Raw genomic sequence first — 19,445 nt, forward strand, 5'->3', positions numbered from 1 at the left:
TGAGACCTAGGGCTTGAACTGAAACATTAGCCCTTCCTGGGTCTCAAGCCAGTGGCCCTCAGACTGAAACTATCCCATAGACTCTCCCGAGTTTCCTGTTTGCTGACTCACCCTGTAGATCTCAGGACTCCTCAGCCTCCGTAACCGCAATTCTGTATAAGCTCTATTTATACGCCCATCCTCTTGGTTCTGTTTACCTGGAAAACTCTACTAGTCAATTATGCACAAATCCTCACAACTTAGATGTAGCCCTAATAATTTCCTTAGCATCTCATATATCACCTCCAATTCATCTCCAGACTTCTAATACAACCAGGCTGTGTATCAAATCGCACCCAGACTATCTCATTCATCCATTCATGCAACAAATATTTACTGAGTACCTACATGTCACACACAGTTGTAGGCTCCGGGGAAGACAGCAATGAATAAGACAAAAACCAGTGCCTTTATGAAGCTTACAGTCTAGTGGGGAGACAGATATTTAACAAAACAAGTCATAATATGTATTGAATTTCAGATGGTAATGAAGTGGTCAGGGAAGAATTTACTGAGATGCTCGAGTGAACACCTGAAGGAGGTAAGCTCCCTCCCTCAGCAGGTGTTTCTTATTTTCTTTTTTAAATACATTTTTATTGATTTCAGAGGCAGGGAGAGGGAGAGACACTCCAGACTCTCCAGTCAAATGCCTTCTCTTCGCTGTCTTATGGAATGTTTTCTGCTGCTGATGTCAAGACTCAGTCTCTCCCCTACTGAAGGCCGTCAGCAGGAGGAGGGATCCGGAGGGTCTGCTCAGTTCTTCAACTGATTGTACGAGGCCCACCCATACTAGGGAAGCCTGCCCGCTTCACTCCTCTACCAATTCAACAGGTTTTGTGACGTCTTTGTTAATGACTTGTCTCCCCCTACAACATGCTGCTGTCCAATTCCAGCAAAGATACCTGGCCTATTGGTTTTCTTTTTACTGCAATGAACACTAGGCACACACTCACGCCTGTGAGTGTCAGCCATGTATCTTAGTTAATGGCTGTCATCTGCGAGCAAAACAGTGGCCCTTTCCTGAAGGCCAGTGTTTGGCCACAGGCTTCTGCATCCCCTGGAAAAGCACCGCCACTTCTCAGATGTTTGGAAAGTTCGGATATTTTAGCTGAATCTCTATTTAAAGGGAAAAGTCTCTCTCCCATCACATGTAGATTTAGGGTAAAAGATTCTGCCCTTCACATACTCACTTACTGTGGAGTTCCTTTAAATAATGAATTCCTCTGAAGCAGCCAACTTCAAACTTTTCTGCATTTAGTTCTCCTCATCGGAAGCTTCAGGAAATTCCTACGAATAGAGGTTATTTTCATCTCTTTGTAGGAATTGCCTTGTAGTACGTAACTCCAACACTTCAGAAACGAACGAATACATAGAACGAATGAATTCATGATGTTTATTACTGGGGTGGTTTACAGAAAAGTCTTTTTTCCCACTGTTACTTGAGACATAAGAATAGGTGTTTATCTCGTGACCTCCTTTTTGAAGTTTTATTTTAAAAAATCATAAAACTCTGGGAAGAAATTAGTATCAATTTTTTAAAAAGTGCAGAGGGCTGGAGACAGGCCGTGGCTTTGTCCTCAGTAACTCCGCCCAAACAAGGTGTAGTACTTGGCAGGGTTCCTGCCGCAGACGCATCTGGCTCCAGGCTGCAGCTCACAGAGCGGTTTGAAGGGGATGCAGAGGCTTTTGGCTCCCATGGATGGAGCGCCAGGTTCCAGATCCTGATCCCTGAAATGAAAACAAACGAGAATGCCATTCATTTAAGCTGTGCATGTCTCTTCTTTTTCACAGCCTCACCTCACACGTCTTATCTGTTCATTGCACTTACCTGGCCGTGGTCTTCTTGATCCAGTCTTCACAGTCAATTTCCCCACAGAAGGGGATCTGGACAATCTAATAGGAAAAGGAACAATATATAGTGTGTATCACTCCTTCCAGGCTGTAAACAGGACACCCATTATTTGCAGCCACCCATCCCATGCTCAAGTTGAGTCCCTCCTGCAAACTCTTCCTTGCACTTGGCACTTGGTTAAAACATGTTCCCAAAGGCTTTTCTAAGAACAAAGTGAAATGGAGACGAAGAAATTATAAAAAGCTGAATAATTCATCAGATGAACGTTACTGCAGGGTAAGGAAGTTAGTTACCTACTTCTCTCATGTTCATTCAGCAAAGTGTGTATTAGCCCAAGTCCCCAACTTGGTAAAATGTCATTTTGATCATCTGCCTTGAGATGATAAAGAGGTGATAATTTCAAGGCAAATCCTGGAGGGAGGGAATGAGTGGGTAAAGGGAAGGTGGAAGGGCTGGTAGTAATAAATACTCTGAAAAAATCGAATAGAGAAATTGTGCAATGCAAACTGAAGCAAAGACCAATCTGGGTGTAAGAGCTGAAATCACAGCAAGTGACAGCCCTGAAACTTGGGAATCATTAGCAGTTGTGCAATCACAGAGCATGAAAAAAATGTATTTGTTTTCCACAAAGTATTGTTTAAAATTCATTACAAAAAACAAAATGGGCAATGATAAGAATATTAAGAGAATTACAAAAAATGCCTTTGGATACTAAATTTGATTTCTTAGATATTTTTACTTTAACTCACAACATAGCTATATTTTTTAATAACTAATAAATTTTACAGTAAATAGTCTTATTTTCTTCTTCTCATGAGAAAACATTACTAAGCCTTGAGAAGGTATTCCTAAAATAATTTTTTAAAATTTAAAATGATGTAGCATGTAAAAAATTCAACTGAAGTTATTAAATGTATTTGGACTCATAAGTGATAATTTTGTAAAACACCATGTTTTAATTCTTTCTAGCTTCAAAGTATAGATAATAAGACCTAAAATTTCTATTTATGCATATAAGTCATTAATATGAAAGTACAGTATACATTTTTATGCTATTTATTCAGCTGTGGAAAGATTCTTAATTTTTATTTTTTATAATTTCTATATCTATGTTTTTAAAAGATACAATCTTTTGCAACACACAGTATCTTGCATTTTGTAGCAGAAAATGTTAATGACAAAAAATAACGAGACTCTAAAATTACGATGATCAATAGATTAGTAATGTAGTCAACAGTAAACATGTATTACACATATACATAACATGTATTTTTCATTTAACTAAGACCATCCCCTTGGAAAAGTTCCTGAAATCAAGTCCTACACATTTTTTTTTCCCATTTATAAAAACCAACAGGGAAAGTAGAAAATCAAACTTTCACCTACATTCACGTTCCAAAGATCCCTTCCACCTTCTCCCTTCTTAGTAAATACCATTTTATTTACAGTAACTTCAAAGGTTGCTGGAAGGCCAGTCAACATATTTAAGCAATATGAGATGCGGACGGAATTGGCTACTGAATTCAAGAAACAAAATGTGCTTTGGCCGCTTTGCTCTTTGGACATACAACTAAAATATGTATTCTGCTTTAGGACAGATACGGAAATCTATGGTTCCACTAATATCTGCTGAGACTCATTTCTTTGAGAGCAATGGACTAACTAGTGTTGACTCTATCGATTTATTAACTCTTATGCAATGTCTTCACAGACTGTATTGGCACAGTGACTCCATATTTCTATAATACAGGAAATTCTAAAATTCAGTAAATAATGGAGCAAAAATAAGATAATCACCAATTGTAGTGAAAGGAGAAACGTACACGGCATCAGTGGCTACATATTCTCTAGCCTTCTCTCAGAAGGATGGAGCTTGAGTCACGTGACAAGTTACAGAAACCAGAGCGGGGAGGATGAAAAGCAATATTCCAAGCATAAGAGAACGCTGGACACAGAAGAATAATGGATCTGAAGGGCATTTTGAGATGAACTATTCTGCACCCATTTTATAAGTTAGTCAGCTGAGCCAGCGAGATTGACATGCACCCAGCTCACGCACTGAGACATATTGAGGTTTTAATCATAACCGATTAAAACTATGCCTATCAAGCATGAGAAAAAGCTTTCACATAATCGGTTCACAGTGTTATCCAAAAATGATATACTGTCAAGTTTTAAGAAAACCAGTTGAAAGAGTATATAATGGCCCTGGCTGGTTTGGCTCAATAGGTAAGAGCGTTGGGCCTGTGGACTGAAGAATCCCAGGTTCAATTCCAGTCAAGGGCACATGCCCTGGTTGTGGGCTCAATCCCCAGTGGGGGGCATGCAGGAAGCAGCCGATCAATGATTCTCTGTCATCATTGATGTTTCTACCTCTCGCTCCCTTTCTCTTCCTCTCTGAAATCAATAAAAATATATTTTAAAAAATGCTGAATACTATGTAATCCTGTGTGACTGGCCTTGAAAAGGGGATTAATACCATGCTTAAGTTCAGTGGGTCTTAAAACACCATTTACTGAAATATTTTTATATTCAATTGTTTTCAGAAGTCTCTTACCTTCCCAGAATCCAGCAGCTTCTGGAAGTCCTCCATTGAATTTGCCACCACCATATGAGTCTTAAGGTCTTCAGAAGCCCTACCAAAAAATAATGAGAAAAGAACACATCATTTCTCCTAATAATATGATGTTATTTTTAAACACGCATAGTTAAATGAACTAACAATAACCTGGAAGTGAGAACTCAATTTGAACCTCGACTTTGTCACTAGCAATGACATTCAGTAAACCTCAGTGAACTCATCATTGTATGATTGTGAACATGAAATGGATGAGGAATTTGCCAAGCACACAACAGGTAATTTTTACTTCTGTTATTGTTGTTAAATCTCTACTGATCAACATTCTAGTCCTGCTATAACACTAACTACCTGAGAGGCTGAGTTGTGTATTTTTTTTTTTGTCTTAAAAAAAAAATTTTGGGGGGGAAGGAGGGTGTTATTTTTTAAACCTCTCTGGTCTTACTTTGCTAAGTTTTTACAAACCTGGAAAAATACTCAAGTAAGTCTAATTACCCACACAGGATTCTGAGAATCAAACACGAAGGCGTGAAAATGTTTTGAAAAGGAAAAACTCGTAAATATCCATTATTCAAGCTATTTTCATCCACTAGGTAATTCTTTTAGAAATGGAAATAAATGTTATTCTCTTCTGCATTTGAAGTCATGCATGACACGAGGAAAGGAAGGAAGGCGCCACACAAGGACCCATCTTCTAGTGCCTCTACATGAGACCTGCGATTCTAAGACCCCTTCCCATAGGTCAGGCAGCCCTGAGTCCCCCACCCCCAATCCCCATAGGCGGTTCTGAGCCTTGGCCACACATCAATCACTCGGGAGCTTTCACTACTGTAGGCACCAGCCCAGCTCTACACCAATTATGCTAACATCGCATGGTAGGGGCCCAGGCACTGGTAGTTTCTAAAGCCTCCCAGGGGCTGCTCATAGGTAGCCAGCAGGTGAGAATCAATGCCTCACTTCCTCAGATTCATATGTCATAAAAGCCTGGATCTAAAACGAACCCAAATTAGCCCCTGGGCCAGCCAGTCCACTGCTGCAAACGTGGTACGGAGCAGGAAGCACTTAGAAAAACGCTCATAATACAAGTCAAAACACAAAAAGAAAGGCGCATTTGGAACCACGGGAAAGAGGACTTCCAGTTGGGGCAAAGAATTCCTGGGACAGATCTCCTAGGGTTGGAAGATGAGAGATGTGAGCGACTCATTCTGAGGAACTGACTTTCTGAAGAGATTGGCGTGGATGTCCTCCAACAGAGCCTGAAGTTTAGTCTCGGCCTCATTTTCAGCAACTGTGAGCTTCTCTCCAGTATCTCGTCGGACGGCCACAAACTGACAGCTCTTCATATCACGTGGCCCGACTTCCAGCCTAATGGGAACTCCCTAGGAAACAAAAGAGGCGGCTAAGGTGACACATACACATCTCCAACTGGACACGGGAGGGGCGGGGGGGGGGAACCACAGGTAGGCTTACAGGTGTGAGCTCACAAAACACAGTTTATTCTTGTATTATTATTATTTGTTAACCCTTTGTACGCCATAAGTGTCTAAAGACACAAGCAGCGGACCTTCCCCACACGCCACGCACGTCTATAGCCGCAAACCTCGCCTATCAACTCTGGTCGCCCAATTTTAAAATCAGACTTGTTAGTGACATCTCTGGGTGTGTATAGAAAATTATGGTAACTTAAACTCGTAAATATTCCAGCGCATATGGAATTAATTCCAATATTGTCCTGTTTTGGATGTGTGGCAGTTAACTGGTTAATTATAGCATTGTTTATTTGTATTACAACTGTAAACCTACTTTTGCCCACCCTATATGGACTAATTTCATGGCTTTATTGACATAAATAATAAAGAAACAAAGGCATGTACAAACAGTAAGAAAAAGCAGGCAATATTCCTGAACCATTACAAAAACCCATTCCAATAAGGCATAAACCTAAGAGAAAACTGTACTGCCTGAGGTTTATTAAAACAAAATAAAAATAAGCTTCCTCAAAAACGAGTTCAAATTTGCAATTGTGCTGAAACGCAGTTTCAGTGAAGAACTCATAACGATCAAAACAGAGGAAGTCATGAGAAAGACTTACATTTTATAAACACACGTAAAGAAAATCTAAATCCAATGGAAGAATTTACCTTGAGCTCCCAGTGGTTGAATTTCCAGCCTGGGGAATAGTTATCTCGCAAATCAGCTCGGGCGCGAATGTTAACATTGAGTAGCCGCCTTCGATAATCATTGCATTTTGAAATCAGAGCATCTCTGTCTTCCTCAGACAGTGCGTTTGTGATGCCACAAGGAATGACCACCACCTGGAACCCAGCACAACAGCGTATGTTCACACAAAGAAACAGCATACAGACGTGCCTCCAAATCACAACACAAATCAACACAGGTGGAGGTGGGGGGCAAGGGGGACAAAGGGAGACTTACAGTTGTGAGTTCACGAAACAGTTTATTCTTGATTACCATTTATTATAGCATTATTTGTATTACAACTGTAAACCTACTTTTGCCTACCCTATGTAGACTAATTTCATGGTTTTATTGACAATCCTATATAATAAAAGCCTAATATGCTAAGTGACCGGTCGTCCAGCCAGCCATTCAACCAATCAAAGTGTAATATGCTAATGATATGCTAAGGCCGCTCAACCGCTTGCTATGACATGCAATAACCACCAGGGGGCAGATAGTCGACCAGTCGCTATGATGTGCACTGACCATCACGGGGCAGATGCTAGGACTGGTAGATTAGCTTGCTGTTGGGGTCCAGCCGATCGGGACTGAGCGAGATAAGCCGGACACGCCCTGGAGCCCTCCTGTGGTCCCTCCCCGGCTGGCCAACCTCCTGCATCCTTCCTAGCCCCGATTGTGCACAGGTGGGGTCCCTCGGCCTGGCCTGCGCCCTCTCACAATCCGGGACCCCTCGGAGGATGTCGCAGAGCTGGTTTCTGCCTGACAGCAGAACAAATGGCCACTATGATGCGCACTGGCCACCAGGGGGCAGACGCTCAACACAGGAGCTGTCCCCTTGTGGTCAGTGCGCTCCCACAGGGGAGCACCGCTTAGCCAGAAGTCGGGCTCACGGCTGGCAAATTTCATGCACTGGGCCGCTAGTAATAAAAAAACAAAACAAAGGCATACACAAACAATAAATCGCTGGTGCGATTTCTAATCTATATAGAATGTCCATCAATTAGCTGCACATGGCTTGTCTGTGCTAAATATATCATTTCAAAAAAAATGATTTCTAAAGAAGTTTTATATAAAGAAGCTAAAAATTAAGAGTAAAAAACAAGAACACAAATGATATCCGTAGTTACACAACTGAAGTCTAGACTGAATTCTATGCTGTTTCTCCATTGGCAAAATCTACCCAGATGATATTCCGAAAACTGCCCTTTCGAGTCTGTTAGTAGATCTGACCTGTATTTTAAGTGCTAACAGAAATACCATCTTACCTGGACGCAGGCCACGCGGGGAGGTAACACCAAGCCCATGTTGTCCCCGTGGACCATGGTCATGACCCCGATGGTCCGCGTGGTCAGGCCCCAGGAGTTCTGATAGGCAAACTGCTTCTCTCCTGGCGTCTTTGGGTCTTCAAAAACGATTTCAAACATTTTGGAAAAATTCTGCCCGAGATGATGTGATGTTGCTCCCTGAAATAAAGAGAAATAGGAGCTTTAATTGTAATAACCTATTACGCCTGCGAAAATGATTATAAAATCACATGCCTTAAAATGACCTATGTTGTCTTCCTTGGTTTATTTATATAGAACACATTTTTAAAGTGTAGCTGATACACCAGAGAGAGTAGGTTTAATCAAGAAGTGCTGGAGAAGTGTGCTGCTCTGGGCAAACCCTTTCGGAGGAAGAGCGTTAGTTACGAAGGTTAAGTGGGATTCTACGCCTTGGCAATTCAGAACACAGGCCTGGACTTAATAACTGACCTTGGAGACTTAGAGAAATGGGGCAGACATGCCTGAGATGAGCATGTGGGCTAGAAGCTCATGAAGCACTGAGTTTTTAAAAGAGCCTACTGCCCTGAGGACAGAGAAAGGCGCTGGTCTGCCCACAGATTGTGCTGGCTCTGCCCACAGGCTGTGCTGACTCGACTCCCCCACGAACCCGGGGCGGCAGCCGGTACCTGGATGGCTCTCCCGCTGGCGGATATAAACGCCTCCACGGTGGTGGTATAGTCTCCTCCTGCAAACTTCTCCTTTTCAGTTTTTCTTCCTTTTACAACAGGAATTGCCAGGAGTTCTTCATATACCTGAGCATATAAGTCAAGTATCTGCAAGACCTGTAACAACATTTTAAATGCATAAGTGTTCAAATTTCTGGTATACTTATTACAGACATATAAACCTGTACTATTTAAAACTAACTGTGGTGGGAAAAGCACTTCAAACTATAAAAACCTTTTTTGTGGAAAGGTTAAAGCAGCCAGTGGGAATTTATTAAGGAAGACATTCCAACAAAGCAGTGTGTGAAAAGAAGTTACTTACTTTTAAAAACCTACATAAATTGAGAGTGCAAGAGAAAATGAATGCTTTTGAAAGATGCACAGTAACCAGGGTGAAAGTCTCCTGAAGAATAATTCATTTCACCCACAGGATTGTAATTTCTGCTACACCCTGAAGTCCAAAAAGACTTGCATCTGAAAAGTTATAATAGCATTTTCTAAAAAAATTTCAATAAGTAATTTCTTGAAGTCCATACACATTTGCATTCACTAGTTTTTTCTCTTAACATTAAGGTGATACAATTATAACTAATTCACACCAAGAAATTCTTTTAATGCTATTTGGATCAGATCAGTTTCAGCTTAGAGTGATATACTGAATGGTCACCTATCATAGACATCCTGCATTACTCACAGCTGGAAAAAGCAGCACAGAGTGGACAAAGGACACACACAGAACTGAACAGGACGACCCCTCTTCATACCTCCACTGCCGCTTCCTCAAACGTGGCAAAGGCGCTGTGCCCTTCCTGCCAAAGGAACTCGCGAGTCCGCAGGAACGGCTGCGGATGCTTGAACTCCCAGCGCTGCAACAGGCAGGAAGACAATGTGGTCGTTAGAGAGAGCTTTGCCGTTTTCATTAGCAATTTTATGTGTAAGCAATCAGAAGTCACAATGTGATCCAAAGGACTTCAAAAAGCTTCCATACTCCCAATCCTTTGAACAGACATGTAAGGAAAGACCAATGAGTAGGCAGGACAATGGGAGCGGAGAGGAGGGTGTGCACCTACCACCACGTTGCACCACTGGTTGAGCCTGATGGGCAGGTCTCGGTGTGACTGCACCCACTTCGCATACGCAGGATACATGACTGAAAGACACAGGGAAACAGGTAGCTTAGTCACTGAGGGTTTTAGCTAACCTGCAACATAATTAACAGAATGAGAACATCGTGTTTGTGTAAATGTGTTTCCAACGTCTGTAATGGTCAGTGAATGGTATTATTATGTATTTCATAAAGCAGGTTCATCAAGAACATTATCTAAACCTGACCATATTTTGTGTTTTAGCAATGAGATTTACATTTAACATTTAATTTGCTTTTCTGCCGTTTTGTTTTTAAAAACACTTAAGTGAAGATGTATAGTATATACCACGTGCTATGTTAAAGTCTTTGCAATCATTATCCTGTTCAATTTTCACGTTCAACCCAGAAAGTTGCTATCACAACCTCAATACTAAAGACGTGGAAACTGAGGTTGAAGACGTTAAAGAGCTTGCTAAGTCAGCAGTTACGGGGAGAACCAGAATTTAGGGTGAATCTGCATGTTTGATGCATCTAGCTGGCGTGTGAAAGCTCTCGCCTGAACTACTAATCTGAGTGAGGCGCCTGTCTTATCATGGCCTACTCAGGACTGCCTATAGTTAGTAACACACACACACACACACACACACACAAAAACCTGGCCAATCTAGTATGTGAAAAACAGCTGGTGTCTTAATTTCAATAATGCATCATTACAATATGACATAAGAGCTTCACCAGAAGTATCCAAGAGCCAATAACCCTGAACTACAGATGGATAATCTCATTCAAGACACTGACAAGCCCAAAGGCTCAAACTCCACGGCTATGTGTACTTCTAGGAAAGTCACTTAACCTTTCAGACCTGTTTACCTGCCACTTGGAGATAACAGCAGCTGCCTCATCCTTCCTCACTACTCGTAAGAGTAATACAAGATAGAAATACAACAATTAGTAACCTATAGAAACCCTACATGAATGTGAATGTAATACTAAAGTAAGTAATAAAATTTATAAATATGACATTAAACATTCGTGTTGGCAATTTTATAACTAATTTAAAGAATAAAAATTATCCTAAGAATACAATTCCTTGGAAAGTTCTGAAAAATTATAGCATAAAAACAAAATAATAAAACTGTGGTGTGTTTTTTGTTTTAAAATATATTTTTATTGATTTCAGAGAGAAAGGGAGAGGGAGAGAGAAACATGATGACAGAGAATCATTGATTGGCTGCCTTCTGCACGGCCCTTACTGGGCAATTGAGCCCACAACCTAGGCATGCGCCCTTGACCAGAATCGAACCCGGGACCTTCAGTCTGCAGGCCAATGCTCTATCCACTGAGCCAAACCAGCTAGGGCCTGTGGTGTGTTTAAAAAACAAACAAAAAACCTTTCTCCTATTGCTGAAGAGCTCTGTAATGAGTGCTGTACAGAATAACATTCTATGTCAGTTTGCATTCACTCATCTTGGCATACACATTCGTGAAACTTTACGTATTGGCAACAGGGATTGTAAATGTCACAGAACGAAGGGAGACCCACTCTACACACTGTCTCTAACGCTTCAACGCGCTTCCTCCTGCGCCCAGGCCGCTCCTCACCTGTTTCACTGGTAGGACGAACGGCAATGGGTTCTGCCAACTCTGTTTTGCCAGATCTTGTAACCCAAGCAACCTAGTAAGAGAAATCACTGTTCACACATTCCACAAGAGCACTCAGAGGAGAACAAATGCTGGCATTTCGGTAGTTCAGCTTTTGCTCTCTCAGTGACGGTAAGGTAAATGCTGCTATTCACTATGAGAAGGTAGATAGATACTGTCCTTACAAACATCGAGAGCAAAGTAGAAGCCAGTTAATTACTTAATGTAACAAACAGAATCAGACAGAACTTGCCCTAAAGGCAGAAACATAATGGCTTAAAAATGGCTTTCAATTAAAAAAATTTTCTCTAAATCGGCTATTATAACTTGCCTTTTAAATTACTATTCATGGGTGAACTGAAAATACACTTTTGAGTTTATATAGAAAAAACGGCAAAAGTCAATCCAGCGCACCCACCTCCGGGGCAAAGTCGGCCACGTGCGTCTTCTCCGTCTCCAAGGCGCTCTGGGACACGAACATGGGGAAGTAGCAGTTCTCCACGCCCAGTTTCTTGATCTCGGCGTCGAAGAAGTCCTTGATGGACTCCCAAATGGAAAAGGCCCAGGGACGGAGGATGTAGCAGCCACTCACGTCGTAGTATTCAATCATTTCTGACTTGGTGATGACCTTTGTAAAAGAAAAATGCAGTCTGTGAGGCCGAAACGGAACCAAAATTACAGTGCAGGTGCCGGGAGCATGATAGCCACGCTGCCCCCCGGAGGCTGCCAGCGCTGGTACATCCTCTTCATGTGCAGGTAAACAGACCTTTCCCTCCTCAGAAACACGGGCCCTACACTCGTCAGAAGACTCGAATTCTAATCCTGCTCCTGCGGTTCCTATCTTTGTGGCTTTGGACTGTACCAGGCGTCCTCACACTACGGCCCGCGGGCCACATGCGGGTGTTTTTGCCCTTTTTTTACTTCAAAATAAGATATGTGCAATGTGCATAGGAATTTGTTCATAGTTTTTTTTTTAAACTATAGTCCGGCCCTCCAACGGTCTGAGGGACTGTGAACTGGCCCCCTGTTTAAAAAGTTTGAGGACCCCTGGACTATACTGTCACCTCACCCTACAAAAATAAAAACAATGACTACCTCATAGGGCTACTTCGTGATGCCACACTTATGTGAAGATGCTTCGAAACTGTGACAGGCTAGATTTCTATATTAAGTATTATTAAAGGCATTATACTTTATTATTTTGTGTCTGGACTTCAGAACTGAAATATAAAGTTGCCTTTGAGAAATTTAATACATAAAAATCAAATGAATGCATACTCACCTGAGAATACCAATCTGCAAGATTTTCTTCTTTTTTTGCCTCAAGACCCAACCTGCAGATGTGAACAGTAAAATATAAATTCCTTCATTCAGCAATTGCTTCTAGATTGAACAGAAAGAAACCTCTAAAGGTCAAAATAATTCATTTTTCTTTAGTGTAAGTTATTTCTGTATTGATATCTCTTCTATGTTCATTCTATTCTAGACAATAATCCTTTTCTTGAAACACAAACAATTATTCAGGAACCATCTTATGATGGACACAGAAAAATGTACCCATGAGTTGTTTTATAAAAAAGTACACCGTTTTAGAGTTTGTAAGCAAGGCTTTCTTGGTTTAAAATCTTAGTGTATTTATACTTGAATTCTCCATTTGAAACATTTCAAAAAATGCCCATCTTAGACCTGCCCCTTCACAAGTAGTCATAAGGTAAAAGATGGAAATTCTAGTCTTTCTTCCACTATTCTGTGCATCTGATCACCCCATCAATAGGCAAGAAAAGCAACTGCTGTGTCCTCTTGTTTAAGAGGCTGTGTTTGATGTGAGCATGAGGCAGAACTTGAACTTCAGCTAAACAAATCTAAAACACAGTCTCCCAAAACACAAGCTGTTAGTAACAGTGCTTCCTCTTACTAAGCCGCTCAAGGAACCAAGCACAAGGTTCACTCTACGTTCTGGATGGGGCTTAGAGGTGAGAATCACATAATTTGCACAGATTGGAAAGTACTGGAACACCACCTATCCCACCATTTTGTTTTTGAACAAGCTTGGTTTTATATACAACTACACCCACTTTAAAATCCTATCGAGTCCTCACAAAAGAATTTCATTCAAAAGACCTGTTTAGGGTGCAAACATGTCTAGTTAGGCACCAAATGTGTTAAAAGGGAGAGGAAGGAACATGTATATGTTTGCTTTTAGTTAGGTCCTCAGTGGGAACAGAAAAAACTACTAACAGTGGTTAGTAATTCATTACGGTGGTCGGAGGAACTGGGAAGATGGAAAACAAGCATAGCATGGAGACTTCACTGAACTTTTTCTATTCTGAGACTCTTGAACCAAGCAAGTGAATGTGTTGCCCATTTAAGTAAATAAACAGAAAATTAACAAAAGCTACCTGCTGACACCACACCTTTAGCATTCTCTGACTTAGTGTGACAGTCCAAATAACCACAAAAAACTCCTTTTTTAATGTAAGAGTCGAATGCATTCCAAACACTGCTTCCCGGCAAAGGGAGTCCCCAAGGGGGTTACCTGGTCTGCTTCCGGGGGCCCTGCCCTTCGCCGGCTCCGCTGGGTGGCAGCCCACCACCGCCCTGGCTTTTAGAGGGCTCTTTCTTTGAGCCGTCATTTTGCTTTTGAGGCTTATTCTGCTTTTCGGATTTATTTTCCTTTTCTTTCTTTTTCTTGTCTTTGTCCTCGGCCCCCGTGGCAGAGATGGGCTTATACTCGACGCCGGTCAGAGACTTGTACTGCGCCTTGCGCTTCAGGAGTTCTTGCACAGCCGCGTCCACCTGGTCCTTCAGTTCGGCAAGAGAACAGGATCTGTTTAATTCAAAGCCCTGCCCAAAGCTTTAGAAGCAGATCTGAGGACACCACTAAAGGCAGAGGGGTGTGTGGTAGGGGGAGAATGTTGTAGGTGCTAACTTCTGAAAAGAAGTAAGTGAATATGAGAAAGAGGGACAGGACTGAGCAAGAGAGCGACTTAGAAATCGTGCTCTAACTGCACTGTCCAAATAGTCGTCATTAGCCCCCTTGGGGAGTTACCTCTAAATTGAACTTAAGTAAATCAATTAGCAATCCAGCTCCGCAGTCACAGTGGCCACACTGCTGTACGGGACAGAGCTGTCACGGAGCACGCCTCTGAGAAGGCCCTCGTGCAGAGCACATGGCCCACCGCAGTGTAAGAGCCACCCAATTACACAGGTGCACATTACCAAGATGAAAGCAGTCAAGTTGCTATATTACTGGTCAAATTTCAAAACCTGTAACCTTGTCTGTCTTCCACTCAAATGAATCTGTACCAAAAAGTCCTATTTGTATAAAGGTAATACAATTAGCACAAACCACACCATAGTTCAAAATAAAACTTGTCGTTCTAGACCAAGCATGTCAAACTCAAAGGCTAACACGGGCCAACTAAGAGGCATGTGAGTTTGACATGCTTGTTCTAGACTGACGAGCTTTAGAAGAATGAGTCCAACAGAGAGCACGGACTTGTCAGGGCCTACGTGAGCCAGGCACGGCTGGGGTCTAGGTCCCTATTCTCCAGGCTCTTACAGACCAGAGAGAAACAGAAATAGAACAATTAAAATAACGGGCAGTAAGTATTATGTCAGAGAAAGGCAGTGTCCTAGGAGACTGTCCAGTCAGATCTCCTTGGGGGAGAAAGGGCCACTGAAGGCGTCTCTAGCAGACAAGACAAAGAGCTGGAAACGGAAACAGGGGAAGTTAGCCAGATCCCATGGGGCAGAAGTGTTCCAGGGAAAGAAAGCAGCGGGTAACGTGGAAAACAAACACAGAACAGCACACGCACCTTAGAGGCTTTCTCAGCTTTAAGCTTGCGAACAACTTCCCCTTGAGAAGCTACTTGATCAAAAAGCACTTTGGCTTCCGCTGTTTCAGGCCCACAAGGCTCAGAGCTCCCGGCTGGACTTGACCCTGAGCCGTGAGGTAACGGGGGCTGGCCAGGCACGTATTCCTGCCCGGTCTTTTCTTTATACTGAGCTTTCAGCGAAAGCAAGCACTCGACAGCTTCATTGACTTTAGCCTGCGGTCAAGAAGAGATAAATATTTAGCACTGTAACTTTTCTTCTCCCTTATGTAAACAAATAAATGACAGGACAGCCAAGCAAACTGCCAGCGACCCAGCCCTGGGTAAGGAGAGGAGTCAGAATTTATAAAACCGGAGCACAGACCACCCCAATGGCTTGGCCAATATTAACCTTATTTTCTTCATTTCTAAATAGACGGTAAATACAACACTGCAAAAAAACACAATCTGGGCCCAACTGAAGAACAGGTACATCACTCCCTCTGATACTTCAACATAATCATCATGAAAAAGAACAAAACACCCAAATGAGACCCTTGAGACTCCAGCAGGGAAGGCCAGCCACGCAGGCAAAGGCCTCGAGCCAGATGCCTTACCTGATGGCAGTACTGTCTAACCACAAACCAACATGCCACCGGGAAGCCACGGTAGAGAAAGAGCACCTGCGACTCACCCTACCCAAGTCTTACTGCCAATTCTACCAGAGCTGAGAGCCCCCAATGGAAGCCAGGAAACTCACGTGGGGCCGAGGAGGCAGGAAGCAGGGGTATGCCTTCCGAGAACGGGCCTCCCGGGCCGGCAGTCATTTCCTTGTGCGGCTACTTTAAGAGACAGTGTTCTGCCGCCTACAGACCTGGCGCCTGTCACAGCAGCACAACGGAGCGAGCACAGGGAAAGGGGATCGCACACAGAGAGCGGGGAGGCTGTCTGATACTCCCGACCTGTCTCTCATTCACATTACTTTAGAATCCAGGGTATTTCCACAGCAAAACCTACCTGATCCTAAGAAAAAGGAGATAGTTCATCAGACATACCAGACTCAAGAAAAACACAAACTTCCATCCATTAAAAGAAAGGAAATGGGGGAAAGTGAAGAGGCTTTCCTGCAACCCTGTCCACAGAAAGAGGCCCATCTGAAATAAGTTCCCCTTCTCCACTGGAAGTATTCACTGAGTTTAAAGTCAGATGGCGCACATTTCACACAGGGAAACAAAAAACCACACCTTTGTTTGGCAAGACTATATCTTGAAATGTTATAAAGGAGAAAATTAAGATGGCCAAATGACTTCATTACGACGAAGACAATCCAGTAACAAGAGTAAAAGTAGAATGAAATTCTAAAACTAGAGGATGTCTCCCAACAGAGAGATAGCGAACCGCTGGGCTCGACGCCATGAACTGTTTCCTCCTTCCCTGCCACTGCGCACAAGCATCTCTCAGCAATTTAGACATCACGGTCACACGGCACAGGACTGTGCCAGCATGCGTCTCCCCCAGCCTCCCCCTGCCACCAGGTGATGGCGAGCTGCTGCCTGTTAATGTTTCCAGGGCTTGGCACACGGCAGGTGTCAGTCAATGTTGACCGTTATGACGAAATGTCCAAGCAGACAGTCTCCCAACATCACGTCCCACAGGGAGCCCCGTCTGCACTAGCACTGGAGGTCACGGGCCTCCTCACAAGGCTGCCGGGGGCCCCCGAACACTGACCTTAGGGGCTTTCTCCGCTTTCAGTTTTCGCACCACCTCCCCCTGTGCCGCAACCTCGTCGTACAGAGATCTGCCTCCCGGGGGGCTGGCCGAGGATGGAGAGGACACGGCCGGCGCCGCCACCGCAGGAGGACTCCCGGGCTTATATTCCTGGCCCGTCTTCTCCTTGTATTCGGCCTTCAAAGCCAGCAGCTGTTTCACAGCTGCATCGACATCTTCCTTTGCTGCTTTCTTGGCTTTCAATTCCCGAACCACATCCCCCTGGGCAGCCACCCTGTTGTAAAGGGCCACGGGGTCCTCAGAGGTAGCACTAGCGTTAGTCAAAGGGGGCGCTGGTCTTTCCTTCACAGGAGTAGTTGTCTACGGAGGCAGAAAACCAAAAGCATGGTAATTAATTCATGGTCAATGTCTCCCCCCCAAATTAAATCAAACTGATTTTGTTTCAAGTTAAAACTTTAAAATCAGAGACCAGTTTTTAATCTGTGTAAATGAAAAGCTCAAGTCATGACATTCCCATTGTAGTTTCAATCTCCTAATAAACTTGCACGCTCCTGCCGTACCTAGCTCAGATATTTTACCACTTACTTACCTAGTCACCAAAACAAAACTAGAAGTTACAGTCTTAACAGTTCTACTCCCAGGATCCATGTCCTACACTCTATCCTTCATACTCTCATCCTCTAACCACTTATAACACCTTCTAGTCCTACATCCCACCCACCCTCCAAACTGTCTTCCTCACTGATGCTAACTCTTCAATCACTACCCAACTGCCACATCCAAACTATGCATCAGGTGCTCCAGATGCCACAGAAAATTCACAAGGTGCCACGGATACTGTAAGTGTCTGAGGCAAACAGAACAATATGCCCACATCTGTGTGTACTACAAGCTCAAGGTGTTTCAGCTGTAACATTAGAGCGTGCTACATTCTTTCAATGACGTCATATCTTGGCAAAGCTGGATTTTTCACAGCTGCTGTGGTAAAAATCAAATGCCAGGACAAATCACTGTGGAACAGGAAACGGTAGTGTCCAATCTGAGTCCAAGGTTGAAGGAAGAATAAAAGTATTTCTTTCATTTTGTATATCACTTTAAAAGTGAAATAAAGCCCTGCCAGTGTGGCTCAGTAGTTGAGTGTCGACCTGTAAGGTCACTGGTTCGATTCCCAGTCAGGGCACATGCCCGGGTTGCAGGCTCGATCCCCAGTAGGGGGTGTGCATGAGGCAGCCCATCGATGTTTCTCTCTCTCCATCGTCTGACCTTCCTCTCTCTCTAAAATCAATATAAACATATTTAAAAAATAAAATAAGCAAAAGGTTAGAACATGTAACAAATGTGAAATAAAAATATTAAACATTTAAGAACAAAGTATTTTTAAAATAAAATGTTTTTCTTTTCTTTCAACTTACATGTATTATTTTTTCAAATGACTACCAAGTTATTGGGATATAATATGTATGTAGTTGTTTGCACTTAACTACTTACTAGAGACAGTATTTACCTCATTTTTCACTGTTTCCACCTTGGTCTTCTCCTTGGACCCAGAAGTCGGCATTTCCTTGGTGTGCCCGTCAGGGATGTATATTAAGACACAGGGCGCTTCTCTGCAGCTATGTGGGCTGAGAACAGGAAGGGCCGGAAAAGTGCATTTGAACCGAATTCTCTCAACAGCAGTTAAAACTGAATTCCTAGATTGAGTTGATGGCACTGTGTTCATGCTCTTAAATATAAACAAATAGTCCATTCTCTTATTCAAATCAAAGGTTCTTCGGAGCAGTTTAAAAATAACTACGTTAATAAAAATCAACCGTGCTAATTATAAACTTCCAGTTTATACACGTTCATAAATGCGAGCATGCTAAGCCCAGGATAAAAGTGCGTCTACTGCACATGGCACCAGAAAGGACATCAGTGGATGCTAACGGTCTCGCTCTTGACATAAAAGGTAATTCATCGACCTAATCTGCTTAGAAGCAGAACCATTCCTGCAAAATGTTTATTTTATGAGAATTTCTCAACTCTAAATGGTAATTAGCAAACTCCACTGCCCTGAGACTATTTGCAAGCAAAGAATTTATTCCAATTTTGCAGTAAATGCCAAAGTAAAAAGAGAAATGTGGTAACAATAGGATCTGTGCATCTCTTCAATATTTATTAGTAACAGCTTTATTGAGATGTAATCTACATAACAAAAAATTCATCCTTTGCCCTGGGAGGGTAGCTCAGTTGGTTGGGACATCGTCCCATATACCAAAAGGTGGCGGGTTCGATTCCTGGGCAGGGCACATACCCAGGTTGTGAGTTCGATCCCCAGTCGGGGCACGTGCTAGAGGCAACCGATCAATGTTTCTCTCTCTCCCTTCCTCTAAAGTCAATAAAATAAAATGAAAATCTACCCTTTGAAAATCCACAACTCAATGATATGAAGTGTGCAACCATCACCACTATCTAATTTTAGAACATGCCTATCACTCCCCAAAGAGAAACTGAACCCTTTTGTCAATCACTCC

The 19,445-nt window shown here is 42.7% G+C and overlaps 1 protein-coding gene across 1 annotated transcript in view; it reads right to left on the reverse strand.

Moving 5' to 3' along the window:
* Positions 1-1,416: 1,416 nt before the first annotated feature.
* The window catches only part of EPRS1 (glutamyl-prolyl-tRNA synthetase 1), a 42,872-nt gene continuing 24,843 nt past the window's right edge, over positions 1,417-19,445 (reverse strand). The window contains exons 17-32 of the mRNA XM_079763362.1: positions 18,437-18,554; positions 16,933-17,292; positions 15,208-15,441; positions 13,926-14,191; positions 12,672-12,723; positions 11,808-12,017; positions 11,351-11,423; positions 9,732-9,811; positions 9,426-9,527; positions 8,623-8,778; positions 7,937-8,134; positions 6,611-6,784; positions 5,688-5,848; positions 4,449-4,527; positions 1,868-1,932; positions 1,417-1,767 (exon numbers count right to left, since the gene is read on the reverse strand). Coding sequence (XP_079619488.1) covers positions 1,617-1,767; positions 1,868-1,932; positions 4,449-4,527; positions 5,688-5,848; positions 6,611-6,784; positions 7,937-8,134; positions 8,623-8,778; positions 9,426-9,527; positions 9,732-9,811; positions 11,351-11,423; positions 11,808-12,017; positions 12,672-12,723; positions 13,926-14,191; positions 15,208-15,441; positions 16,933-17,292; positions 18,437-18,554 — 2,479 coding nt within the window. The 3' untranslated portion in view covers positions 1,417-1,616. The remainder of the gene's footprint in view (positions 1,768-1,867; positions 1,933-4,448; positions 4,528-5,687; positions 5,849-6,610; positions 6,785-7,936; positions 8,135-8,622; positions 8,779-9,425; positions 9,528-9,731; positions 9,812-11,350; positions 11,424-11,807; positions 12,018-12,671; positions 12,724-13,925; positions 14,192-15,207; positions 15,442-16,932; positions 17,293-18,436; positions 18,555-19,445) is intronic.

Source organism: Cnephaeus nilssonii, assembly GCF_951640355.1.
Source record: "Cnephaeus nilssonii genome assembly, chromosome: 23".
Taxonomy (NCBI): domain Eukaryota; kingdom Metazoa; phylum Chordata; class Mammalia; order Chiroptera; family Vespertilionidae; genus Cnephaeus; species Cnephaeus nilssonii.